At 36.2% G+C, this 13,484-nt stretch overlaps 1 protein-coding gene across 1 annotated transcript; it reads right to left on the reverse strand.

Annotated features, from left to right (window-relative positions):
- Positions 1–681: 681 nt before the first annotated feature.
- Positions 682–12,071, reverse strand: rangap1b (Ran GTPase activating protein 1b). The gene is made up of 16 exons (XM_063003786.1): positions 11,989–12,071; positions 11,127–11,255; positions 10,900–11,027; positions 10,756–10,815; positions 9,982–10,161; positions 9,755–9,889; positions 9,499–9,657; positions 9,225–9,335; positions 6,302–6,401; positions 6,040–6,124; positions 4,213–4,357; positions 3,893–3,994; positions 3,694–3,796; positions 2,659–2,747; positions 2,422–2,543; positions 682–1,886 (listed from the first exon to the last, which is right to left on the reverse strand). The coding sequence occupies exons 2-16, from the start codon at positions 11,233–11,235 to the stop codon at positions 1,808–1,810; spliced, it is 1,707 nt and encodes a 568-aa protein (XP_062859856.1). The 5' UTR covers positions 11,236–11,255; positions 11,989–12,071; the 3' UTR covers positions 682–1,807.
- Between the last annotated feature and the right edge of the window lie 1,413 nt (positions 12,072–13,484).

Raw genomic sequence — 13,484 nt, forward strand, 5'->3', positions numbered from 1 at the left:
GACGGAGAATAGTTCACCAACCAAAAATATCCAGCCAACCGTGACCTGTGGGCAGCGTCCTGTGACCACTAATGAAGGTCTAGAAGATGACCAACTCAAACAGCAGCAATATATTAGCGATCGTCTCTGACTTTACATCTACAAGGTGGACCAACTAGGTAGGAGTGTCTAATAGAGTGGACAGTGAGTGGACATGGTATTTAAAAACTCCATCAGCGCTGCTGTGTCTGATCCACTCATACCAGCACAACACACACTAACACACCACCACCATGTCATTGTCACTGCAGTGCTGAGAATGATCCACCACCTAAATAATACCTGCTCTGTGGTGGTCCTCTGGGGGTCCTGACCATTGAAGAACAGGGTGAAAGCAGGTTAAGAAAAATAGATGGACTAGAGTCAGTAACTGTCGAACTTCAAAGTGCTTTTATGTGGTAAGTGGAGCTGATAAAATAGACAGTGTGTGTAGAAACCAGAAGGTGGTTTTAATGTTATGGCTGATTGGTGTATATAAAAAATTAATGTATTAATAAATGTATTAATAAATAGTGTAGAACTTCACTAGAACAGCACTGTACTCCTAGGAGTATTCATGTACCATCTGAGAAATCATACTCCAGATAAATAACAAGTAACTTAAGTTTCCTCTGTGTAGTACGCACGCAAAAGATGAGACTCTTCTGAACATAGTAATTCACCAGTTTAATGTGAAAACAAGCAAATAAATTCCACTTCATATAAAAAAATCTTACAGCCAAGAGGTTATACATAATTCATGTTGTTCCCTTTCACTGTGTGTTCTCTGACAAGATGTGGCTATTAAAACCTTTCCCAGGTTTGAATCCCAGTTCTGTCATCATTTCAAGATTTCAAAGCTTTATTGTCATATGTACAGTAGGAAACGTGTTTCCCTGTACAATGAAATTCTTATTTTGCTGTCCACACATGATGTAACAACACACACAATGAAATCATTTCATTTCCATTCTGAATCTGACACATCGGAAAGAAACCAAAGTGTTGAGATGTTGTCTGTGCTACACTACAATGCAATTAAATTCATCTATTTCAAGTTATGCAATAAATTGACAACAAAAGCTGCCTGCACTACAGCCCTAATACTGAGTGCCCACTTTTTATTAAGTTTTTTGTGTTATCTATCAAAAATATAGGTATATCATAAAAGAAGATCCGTAAGATTGTACATTTTTCATCATTGTTCGTATAGGTGGCCAGCAGCAAATCTGGATCAAGAGTTTAAGATTTCAGCTCTGGTGTGCTAGTGTGTTTTACTGAAGCGCTTGTTTTACCCAAACTACAATGTTGTTTCAGTCTGGCATTTCATGAAGCAAGTTGATAATTCAAGCTCTTGTCAAGACCAGTCAGGAGAGTAAAAGTATATTCTAAATTGTGATAAACATTTGAAGCTGGTGCTTCCAGTCAGTTCTGCTTTGGCCCATAATGAAGCAGCATAAACGGCTACTCTTCAAATATCACCAGCAGAAAGTAATTCACTGATTAAACTAATAATAGTCCGGAACAAGCAATTAAAGCAAAACCTCATGAGGTTCCCACTTTCGTTCAAGCTAGTTTTGGTTTAAGTTTTGGTTTAAGTTTTGGTAATAATGAGAACTCATTTACAATGTACATCCTACATTTTTGTTGTAGAAGTTCCACCATTTCAAAAATAAAAAAATACAGCAGAAGTTAACTGACCACTAAGATGGTTACAGTTAAAAAGTGTTAAGTCCTTATGAGCATCTGTGGTCCTCTTTTCAGTGTGTTTGACCTGTGTGACTGGGCACTAGGCAGTGATCCTGTTCTCCAGTATGGTTTGAAGTGAATCTCTTGCACTGGAACATGACTCTAAAACTTTGCCGTTTCTGAAAACCAAACATATACAGACAAATCAGACATTAACAGAAAGTGAAGGATGTCAGTAAATGTGGAGTACTGGTCTGCAGGGAGGAACCAGGGAGAGTGTGGAGAAAATCACCACTGAGCCATAACACTCTGGACATCACCTGTGCCAGTTCATTAGCCAAATGAGAGCATGAGTGACAAGAAGCATCGCTGTAGCCTGGTTGTTTCAAATAGCTGAACATAACCAAATGCACATAACATTTCATTTTCTGGACCTCTACTGCATTTCTTGCTTTTGTTAATGTACACACTATTAGGCAAAGGTACAGAGGTCCCTTGTTGGCTTTGGCAAATGTTGATCATCTCTCAACTGCTGCACTTAAATAATTCAGACTGGATGCACATGTCAAGTGTACAGCTTTGTGTAATGTTTTATGTTACTGTTACTGTGCACTGTGAACTGTAGTAACCAAAACTCCTTGTGTGTGTGAGCATACTTGGCTGATAAAGCCCGATTCAGATTTTGTAAAAAGCTCAACCAAAACACGAACTCACCGAGACAAAAAGGCCTCCAAAACTTCAACCTGGTCCAGAGGAAAGTAATCCTGCTCAACACAGTGCTGAAGAACTAAAAGATGACCGGGCGAGAGACTCACTTTCTTGATCTTTCCCTCACCCTGAAAAAAAGGACGAGTACAAAGAAATAGATGAAGTGTTAAATATTGATCCTTGTTGATCTGTTACAGTAAAGAAAGTCACAAACATACAACAGTGCTATTAATAAGAGTTTACCTTCACAAGCCCCAGCTTCACCAACAGGGAAGAGATGAAACTGAAGGTCTCAAACTGGGGGCAGGAAAAAGCTTTCTTTAACAGGACATCTGTATAAAATGTAGCAAAAGGGTTTAATTGAGAAACAAGAGCCTGAGTCTTTTTTTCTTTTTAATGCTTAGGAAAATAACATTTACATACCTGCTGAATGTCAAATTTAATTACATTAAGTAGATATTAAACTCTAATACTAAATTTGTACTAGGCTTGTGGCCTATACTTTACAAAGGGGGTATAAATCCAAAACAATGTCATTAATTATGACTGTACAAATTATTTTACTAAATATTTCCGCCATTCTACAAAATGTTCAGCAATACAAGACCATAATGTTTTTAATTATTGCCAGTGCAAATATTTAACGGATGTAACAGAATAACTAATTGTTCTGTTAATTACTGAGCTATATATAATGTTTAAAAAATCAGACCAAGTTGAATCATTTAAGATTTATTTCACCCTTAATGTGGAATAGGTCACATTAAAAGTTGAATGAAATCTGAAATGATTAATTTTGGTCTGATTTTCTTACTTCTAGCCTTCCACTGCATTTATATGTGGTTTAGGTTAAGGCGTGCTTCCTACAGTGTCTAAATACTTAAGATCAAATGGGCATTTTACTTGAAAGTTAAGCTTAATTCATAAAATTATTAACCGTTTATACTGCGACATATATTATATATATTCATGTTCTTCCATTGCATTATCCTGGTCCAGAATCACTGGGTGCAATGCAGTGCAATAACACACCCTGGACAGGGCGCTAATCCATCGCAGGGCCTCGGCCAGTCAACCCCCTCCCACTCTCCCATTAAACACAGCCAATCATTTCTGTATGTAGACACCTGATGTCAGCTAGGGTATTTTACTGTGCTCTAAACATAAAATACATAAAATATAAAATATCCCCCCCAAATTAAAAAAAAAAAATCAGTTATTGTTCAAATCAATACATGAAAGAAATCACTGAACCCTGAAAAAGTATTTTGTTCATACCAGCAGTAGCAAAAATGACCTGCTTCACCTCTGGCTCTTCTTCATACACTGATGATAACTGAAGAAAAACCTCAGCAATCTTAGCAGCACCTGAAAACTCAATCTGATAATAAAAACAGGACACATTTTTAATATAGATCACAATTAAAATACTCTGGAATTAAAGTAAAATACTCTAAAAAAATACAAACTATTTTACCTGATGCTCAAAGAGCTGATTCCTCTTGGCTCCCAGGCTGAGCAGTTTCTCTGATGTTGGAGACTGAAGGAACGAGATCAGGTCAGGACTGCATGGTGGCACCTGTGCAGAAAAAAAATATTTGAACAAAATGAACAAGCTTAAACGTAGAGAGCAATCAGCATTTCCAAATGACTTTAATTATCGTTTAGCACTATTGCTTAAATGCCAATTTTGATTGGGGCCGGGGCACCACGATACAAGGTTAGTATAACTGGTATTAAACACCTACTTCAGTGTTAACTGTTGTCTTAATATATGCAACAGGCAATCAGTCTTACCTTTGATGGGCTTCCATCTTTTTTATCATTCACTTCTGCTGTCCCATTTACTAAATTATGTTCTTCTTCATCATCATCATCATCATCATCTTCTGTATCCTCATCGTCCTCTTCCTCATCATCTTCATCTTCCCCTTCATCATCACTAAAATTACAGATTGTATTTGAAAGTTTGCAGAACCATTTAAAAAGCTCTGTGTGTTTTTATTAGTTTTCATGCAACAGCAGGCCTCGGAAGTCTAAGGCTGAATATTGTTTCCTATGGAATGAGGCGGTGCTGCTTATCTGGCACAGATTTGCTACTTTTAGTTGTTACTGCTTGTTGCTGTGTTTTAGTTGTTACTGCTCGTCAAAGTTTAATCTGATTAAATCTTTGACCAAGTTTACTGCTGACTTCTTCAAAGCACCGCCAACAAATTGTTTATATGACTTGGTCTGATGTGAAGTACAGACATAGAAAAAAGGAAATTATTCTCACTGTTGCAGAAAACACTGAAAAAATATGCCATTGTAAGTAGACCGCCAACCATCGCAGAGTTTCGTTGTTTTAAACGAAAATACAATCACACAAAAATGCATGTAAATTATGCGCCCAGGTGGCACAGAGGGATATTCCGCTAGCACACCAGCACAGAGTTTCTGAACTCCTCGGTTTGAAACTCTGTGTTGCCACCGGTCGGCTGGGTGCCATCTAGTGGGCATAATTGGCAGTAGATACTAATTGGCCACCGTATCTGCAGGATGGGGGCCGGACTACGTGTGGGTGGGTGGGTCTTCGTACGCTGTGTAAGGACCCTGATTGGCGGAAGAGACGCCTGTGCAGAATGCAGGGGTGAGAAGAGGAGGGCTGTGCACTTGTCGAAAGAGGTGTGTACAGCAACATGCTCTCCTCGGATGCAATCTGGTATCTCAAAATTGCGGAAGAAAATGGGGAGAAAATGCAATAAAAAAAAAAAATGCATGTAAATAAACTGTCCATGCTGTCAGTTAATATTGTGTATTGTTTTTAAGCTTGGCGTTCAGTGGCACAGCCAGCCAGAAAGTGGCTCTGCTCTGGCAGGCAGCAACATGCGACCAGCCACGCGGTGAATGAAGCACATATAAAAAAATTTTTTATATGATTTTTTTTTTTTTAAAGGATTTTTCAATGAACATTGATGAAGGGTTATATTACAAACAACTAGGTGTTCATATGCAAGAGGTTGTTGCAAGACATATGGTCATAACTTTCAGATGTGGTCTTAAAATGTGTAAAGTACATCCAGCTGTTCACAGCTCTTAAAGCATGTCACACTACCAAGCATGTGCGCCTTCTGTTTTCATACAGCAGTAATAAATTTCATCACTACATTAAAATACAACAATTTTAAGACAAAAAGAAAAGTAGAGCTTTTAAATATGATTCTCCAATTATGAGCTCAGTCTGTAAGCCTGCATACATGCCACAAGCTGCTGTGATTTTTACTATAATGCTTCTGTGTGAACCATTTAGCACAACAGACCTATGGTAAATACAAGATATACAGTACAACTGTGCTGTTTGTTGTTCTAATCCAGGGCATCAGATAATACTCACATTGATCTGATACAAATTGCCATTTTCAGAATTTGACATAACAGCAGCAGAACATTTAAAACTTAGTTTCAAATGTGAATGGAAACCCGGTGAATAGAATTCTTAAAGTGACATAGAACTAAATTTGTTGTTAATTTTGGATTTTTTAATGAAGTAAAGATAAATGTACATGAGAATGAAAGTAAAAACTTCATTAAGACGCTAAACATACTTAATAAAAACACTAAATTTTGCGATTTCTGTGCAAATACCTGAGCGAGCCGAGCACATTCCCCAAGTTCATGCTCTCCATGGCCTCTTTGAGAGCTTCACAGCCATCCTCCCCCAGGCAGTTTCCTGTCCAAATATGCAAAACAGTTAGTTATTCAGTTCAGTTCAGCACAGACACATTAGAAAATGAAGATGGGGTTTACAACAGTTTATTTATTGTACAATGTCTTGCTTTATATATACATATCTTAACATCATTTAACAACAATGTAAAGCTATCTATAAAAAAAGACTTAAAGTTACCATTGAGGTCCAGTTTTTCCAGATCAGCTTTGTCTTGTACAGCTTTAGCAACTATAAGAGCTGCAACCTCTGAAATCTCCCCAAAGGACAGATTTACTTCCTACAGACAGAAGTAGTTTGTTCATAGAGATATTCAAATATTTACAAAAATCTAAACTAAAAAAATCTAAAATCTAAACTAATCTAATCTAAAAAGTAAACTGGGCAAGTATGTACAGAATATCATACTAAGGCTCACTCCAGATTTATCACTTTTGAAAAATAGGTGTCACATTAGGTGTCACATTAATATTTATTTATGCAAACTTGCACAACAAGAGAAAATAAACAATATTATTACAATATTATGTTTTTAAACCATCTTCCAACAAATCCACATGTCAGAATAGCTTATTGGAAAAGCTGATAATTACACGCAAGCTAAGTGGACATTACCATATTCAACATAGGAAATTACTATATTACTATATTACATCATACATAGTAGAACTGAAGTGTACTTTACATTTAATACACAAGCCCACATACAATCTGTGGTTTGAATCTCAGCGGTGATATAGTCTGGTCGGGCATCTACACAGACATGATTGGCTATGTCTGAGGTAGGATATGGCCAGACAGCCTAGCAATTGGGAGGTGAACTTATCAGTGCCCTCTCAGTGCTAGGTCTGAATAAAAATAAGGAGTGTTGCGTTAGAAAAGGCATCCAAAGTATAAACTGTCCTTAATCAGGTATGTGGACCAGAATGAATCACTGTCAACCCCAAAAATATGGGAGCATCAAAAAGAGAAAAAAATCTAAATTTGCAGCACTTTTTTTCTGGTTGTAGCTCCCTAGTGGCACAGCAGAGAAACATACACCCTGTTGTTCTAGGGTTGCAAGTTTAGGCTCCCCCGCACCTACTTAAAACATGGCATTCAGATTTAACCCTTTGATGCACAATCTGGGTCAAAAGTGACCCGACTGAGTTTTTATTTTCTATATTTTTGCAATAAATTAATTTAGCCATTCAAGCTTCCATGAATTTCTCAATTAACTTGTTTTTGATCATCACAAATCCTTATTTCAGTTTTATATTGTTTACTTTTTTAATAAAAATCATTTTTGTATCTTCTAATGCACAACATGGGTCAAAATTGACCCGTATGTATTTACTATGGAATTTGGTAGGAACTACTGACATTTTTAGTGATTGTAGTCAGAAACATATTTACTGATCTTTTGAAAGATAACCAAGGATTAGTCTCTTGAACTTCACTAGTTAGAGAAATATGTCCAATACTATTAGCTTGCTAGCTGTTAGCATATTCTATTCTAGATTAGCTTTTATTAGCTATAAAAAGGACAGTAAATATATGAATAACTGACTAATGTGCATATGAAAATATTCTTTGCTTATTAATAGCCTTTTTCAAAGTGTTAGGACAGCTGGTCTCTGATGCTGGTGACCTAGACTATGTGCCACAGGGCAAAGATGCAATTGAGGGTGTGTCTGTGAATCCATCTCGCCTAGATGAAGAAGACTTCTTTGATGACACAGAAGACTCATTTGAGTCCTCTGAAGAGGAAACTCAGGCTCAGTCTAAAAAATTAAGTAAAATGTGTCTTACTGGAGCTAGCATACCCCACTCAGGGCAAAACAAGAAGCGAAAACATCTTGAGGAAATGCCCAGGACCTGCATTTGGTTCAACAACGGTTTCACCAAAAGATATATTAATCAGTAACAACGTCATTTTGGATGTTATGAAGAGCAACAGCAGCAAAAGGAAACGAGTAAAGAAGTATTGTCAAAGAAGGATGTGTGGCTTTTATTGTCTTGACCCTGCTTGAATGGGTAGACAAGAGCTGGGATGTGAGTTTACAGGAACTCTTTCTGGATCCGCTGCAAAATCCAATGTGCAAGGCCACCATGACAATATGATCATGGAGAGCTATGTGCGAAAGAAGGGAAAAGCTGTTGTCCTCTTGAGCACCCATCATTATGACACATCAGTGGATGTCAATAGTGTAAAGAAGAAACCAGAGGTCATCCAGTACCATACCTTCTGTGTTTTTCACTTCCAACATGCGAACCATCTGATTCATCCAGTACTATAACAAAACAAAAGGTGGACAGAATGGATCAGATGGTTCGCACCTTGCAAGCGGAGAACACGGAGGTGGCCCATGGGGCTCTGGTACAATATGTTGGATGCTGCCACCCACAATGCCTTCATTATCTTCACTAACATTAACTAACACCCTGATTGCATGAGATCACTAGCTTGTGTTCCCAGTGCACCAATTTGTGCTGTATCTATATGATCTCATCAGTTTTACGTTCAGTCACATTCACCAATCTTCACTACAGTTCAATATCAGTGTTAATTTGAATAAATATATTATTACAGTGTGTTTTCATTTTATTTAATCACACTTGCAGACATGGGTCATTTTCGACCCATGTGTGTAAAGCTGATGTAGTAATACAAAAACTATTTTTTGTTCATGAAGTAAATTAATAAAAATTAAAATAATGATTGAAGATAATCAAAAACAAGATGTGTGATAAACACTTGGAACAATAAATGGTGAAATAAATAGATTTCAAAATATATACCAAAAAGATACTCAGCAATACATGAAATAACATAGGAAATGAATATGGGTCGTTTTCGACCCATGTTGTGCATTAGAAGGGGTTTGCTTAGCTTGTGCATCAAAGGGTTAAGGTGCCTTAGTAAACAGCATTTTAAGGCATCTAAGAATTCGAACAGCCTCCTTCTCGGGAGCACGCGTAGGATGACGTAAAGACGTTATATATAAATATAAATATATATATATATATATATATATATATATATATATATATATATATATATATATATATATATATATATATATATATATATATATATAAATAAAAGTGTTTGGATACTGACCTTGAGAACAGGCAGTCCTCTTAGGGCTGCTGCAATCGCAATGGCTCCTTCCGAGCGCACCAAACAATCTCCGAAGTTAACAACTTCAATCCTGCGCAGGTGCCTGAGGGCCTAAAAAATGTAAATAAATGTTTATGGGACATAATCAGAAGATGTAAATGTCCAGATCAACTCTTAAATTGTACTGTAAGAAACCAGGTGATGGTAAAATGATAATTTACATAAAACCTGCAAGGAATTTTAATTACTGGATTTAAAACACTGAGGATCATACCTGGGCCACCGCTACAGCACCTCTCTTAGTAAAGGTATTGTCATTAAGATTGAGCACACACAAATTGGGATTGTGCTGCATTGCAGTGGCTAAAGCTGTAATTCCAGGATGGTTGATGCCATTCTGTGGCATGTGAATCTCCTCTAGGCTACCAATCAACTGCACAGGAGAGAGAAAAAAAACAGATTTTTTACAAGTGCACTATTAGTATTCTAGATGCATGGGGAAAATGTAATGATAAAAGTTGTTTAATTGCCTGAAATGCATGAGCAAGAGCTGTGGAACCCTCATTCTCCAAACGATTACGACCAGCTACAAAGACTTTCAGCTTGAGAGGGGAGCCAGCAACACTTGATTGCTTGTAGCATTCAGTCAGCGCAGAAGCCAAGATCTAGAAAACAAACTAGTCTTGAAACAAGTCTTGCTGTTTTAAAACAGGTAGTTTTTACTTAGGATGTTATGGTATTAACTACCACTACTTACTGTGCCTCCTCCAATGCCCATGCCACAATTATTTAGCCTGAGTTCTTGTAGGGTGTAACACACAGGACTCTTCAGCAAGGGCTCGATGCCCTTTACTCCATCAGGTCCAAATGCATTGTCACTCAAGTCCAGTTCAGTCAGTTTGGCCCCTGACATCATCAAAGCATCACCTAGTGATTTCTAGAAGGTTTCATTAAATGTAAGTTAAATGAAGAATATTTAATTTACCCTGTGTTTACAATAGCAAAGCAAGTGTGCAACAGGTAGCCAAAAGAGACAAGTGACATTTTTTTATACAAATTATAGCATTAAAATGATCAGCTTCATTCATTTTTTAATCCAAATGCAATAGCGCATGTTGTCCAGTGGTGTCTGGAATCTATTAATGTCTGTTAACTTAGTATCCTTAGCGGGGAAAATGTTTTTTTAATAAAAGTAAAACAATATTTACTGCCTGTGTTGCCTTATAAACATTTTTGCTAATTATTGCTAAATAATTATAATTATTATTACAATTATTTCACATTGGTCACCTCCAATATGTTACAAAAAATTGATACAGAAGAATGTTTACCACTGTGTAATATTGAAATAGTGTGCCAACTTTTCTGGAACAAAGGGGATTTTTTTTTTATTAAAAGATCACAGTATTAATTACTATTTTAAATAGCAATAAATACTGTTTATAATGCCACATTTTAAATGCATTCTTTACTAAAAAAATTATTTACAATAAAAAGCATAATCATGGTAGCATTGACATTAAGAACTTACCAAGGCAAGAGGAATTTCAGACCGAAGGCGACCCGTAAACATATCACTCCAGTAACATCGCTGTCCAAAACAAACAAAAGGAAGTATTAAAGGTATACTGCCAAAGACAGAAATCATACATAGCTCAGCTAAAGCAAAACGTACCTGCAGTTCCTTTTTGGATTCAAGAGACTTAGCAATGGCCTGTGCTGCTTCAACACCAATAGTATTACCTTCCAACCTTAATGCCTTTAGACCCTGAAATTGTTCTATTTTCTTCACTATTTCCTCCACTAAAACAGACAGAAAATAATCGTCTCAGATTGTTACAGGCATTCATATATTTCTTTTAAATACAGTGAGAAAAAAAATACACAAATTAATTTTCACACCTGATTGTTTATCACTCAGCTTCAGTCCTTGTCCTTTGTAACTTAGCTCTTCCTCGACGTGAGTCTTGGCCAGGACCTCTGCAAGCTGATCAATGTCCTCTGCAGCCATTCGATTTGTCTTTTAATTGCCTGGCAATGATGGCAAAATGATTAAAACATTAAATAATATAAACTATTTTATAATGTTTTTAAAGATTCATTTGATCTACAAATTAGCTAATCAGAGAGTGTAATCTGGTTAATTTACACCGTGTTAGGAAGTCTGTGAGTGTAGCTGTGCTCAATACAGAATAACTTACTTATAAAAATATATAAATTAGGTACAGTACTACATTTACAAATCAGCATGTTACAATACAACCAGTCCCCAAAGAAACTTTAATGTAAATTAAACCTTTTAATGAAGTACTGTATTGATTTAAACGAACCTTATCCCATTTCAGGGGAAACAAAGAATACACAGTTTGAAGTTGTATTTATACAATTTTGAAAGATTATATTCATTCAACATTTTAAATAAAACACCTGGATGGAGCACTGAGCATCTGTTGTTGTTTTTGTTTGTTCCTTGTTGTTGTTTATTGGCTTCCAGCTAACCAACATAATCACTGTTTACATTCTAACTTCACATGAATAAATCCGTCAGTGTATTAAAGCTTAAACCCACAGTGATTTAGGTAACTCGCTTTTTCTCACAGTTTATAGTTAGAATATTAACAGAAGTTATGACTAATAAAAGAAGCTAATTTTAGCTAACTAGTTTAGGCGCACAATTAGACAACTAGATATTATAAGGCTAGGTAATCATAATATTTCATATTTATATCTGAGTTTAGTTTAAACATTTAAAAGATATACCAACCAGATATTAAATGTAACTTCTTTATATCTCAGACCTGTAGGAACATTAACTACACACCGGTTCCTATCGCTTCTCTCACAACCGGCACATGGAGCCTTTAGGTTGCCGGTTCCTGTTCCTTTCAAAATAAAAGCACGGTCAAACATAACGATACAACAGAACATTCTTTAAATACCTGGTTAAAAATAAGATTCAGTTAAATTGATTTATGCACTCGATTAATAAAACAAATAAATTTTAAATGTTTGACATTGGGATTACATTTAGTCTGGATACATGCAGTAGAAAGCACAGTAAGGTCTTAATTACAGTAATTACTTAATTACGGTCTCGTTGATATAACCGAATTCGACATTAAGAGCAAAAACGCGTGTTCCTCTTGTTGAATATCAACACACTTTACATTATAGGTATTTATTAGTTTTATTGGCCTGCAAATAATGTTTAGCTTGCACACAATATAGTCATCACAATATACTCAATTTATAAAATAGTAACAAATCAGTTAAATAATAATCAGTTAAATGAACATGTTATAAATTAATGTCAGGTTTTAAATAATTTGCTGTTTATAATGATTAATGTTGCAGTGTTTGTTTGTAAGCATGAAGAGGAAAAGTGAGAGAATATTTCTAACATGCAGTTAAAGTCACAGTCAACAATCCTCTTGCCAGTACAAATATTTGATTTATTTTAAGCACACCCTGCTGCAACTAATGAATCTAATGAATAGTTGCATCAGATGTGCTCAAGACAACACCTAATGTGCAACTATGTGTTATTATGAGGGATTCTATTCAGGGCGTTGAATAATTCATTTTGTGTAAAATTTGGAAAAACTACTTGTTATATTAGTTGTGTTGAGCTATTTAAATTGTTTTTGTTTGATTGGTCATGGCAAACAGCTGAAAGTCTGTAAATGTATCTTTTAAACCTAATTTGCAATTGTGGCTGAATAATTTTATTTGATATTAAATATTAAAAACCTAGCCTATTTGTAACAGGCCCACTTGTCAAGCCATTTATCTTTTTTCCATGGAACTCAGCCAGTGTCCAAACGACCCTGGCCAGGCAAGCTGCCTCCAGCTGTAGAGTGATGGCACTGTTATGAACATATCCCACAGACGGATCCACACTGGACATGGGCTGTGTCAGTTGGTGAAGTGGCTGCTCCACTCCTTTTACAGCCATTCATGGTTTTCACTTAGTTCCTCTCTCTTTTTTTCTTTTTCCAAGATTGCAGTTGTCACAAAATTATTTTAATTGACAAAAAACTTCCAATGTTTTCACTGATTAATTTATGTATTTTGTAAATATTAACAAATTGATGCCTGCAACACATTCAGAAAAGCTGGGACACAGACATGTTTAACACTGTTACATCAGCTTTCCTATTAATGAGACTTTGGTTTGAGAGCAAGAGGAATTTTTGCACAAGGCCCAGAGTTTTGAACCTGGGTGGTGAGCTGGTGTGACAGACCACTGGGCCACTCAAG

Source organism: Trichomycterus rosablanca, chromosome 10 (assembly GCF_030014385.1).
Source record: "Trichomycterus rosablanca isolate fTriRos1 chromosome 10, fTriRos1.hap1, whole genome shotgun sequence".
NCBI classification, from domain to species: domain Eukaryota; kingdom Metazoa; phylum Chordata; class Actinopteri; order Siluriformes; family Trichomycteridae; genus Trichomycterus; species Trichomycterus rosablanca.

Bases quoted from the DNA above. Each gene is read 5' to 3' on its own strand.
- rangap1b (XM_063003786.1), bottom strand. From the start codon at position 11,235: ATGGCTGCAGAGGACATTGATCAGCTTGCAGAGGTCCTGGCCAAGACT. The intron at 9,658-9,754 runs GCAATTAAACAA...TCTCCTGTGCAG, and splicing joins CTCTTGCTCATGCATTTCAG to TTGATTGGTAGCCTAGAGGA. The intron at 6,402-9,224 runs GTCAGTATCCAA...TTCTGTCTGTAG, and splicing joins GAGGACTGCCTGTTCTCAAG to GAAGTAAATCTGTCCTTTGG.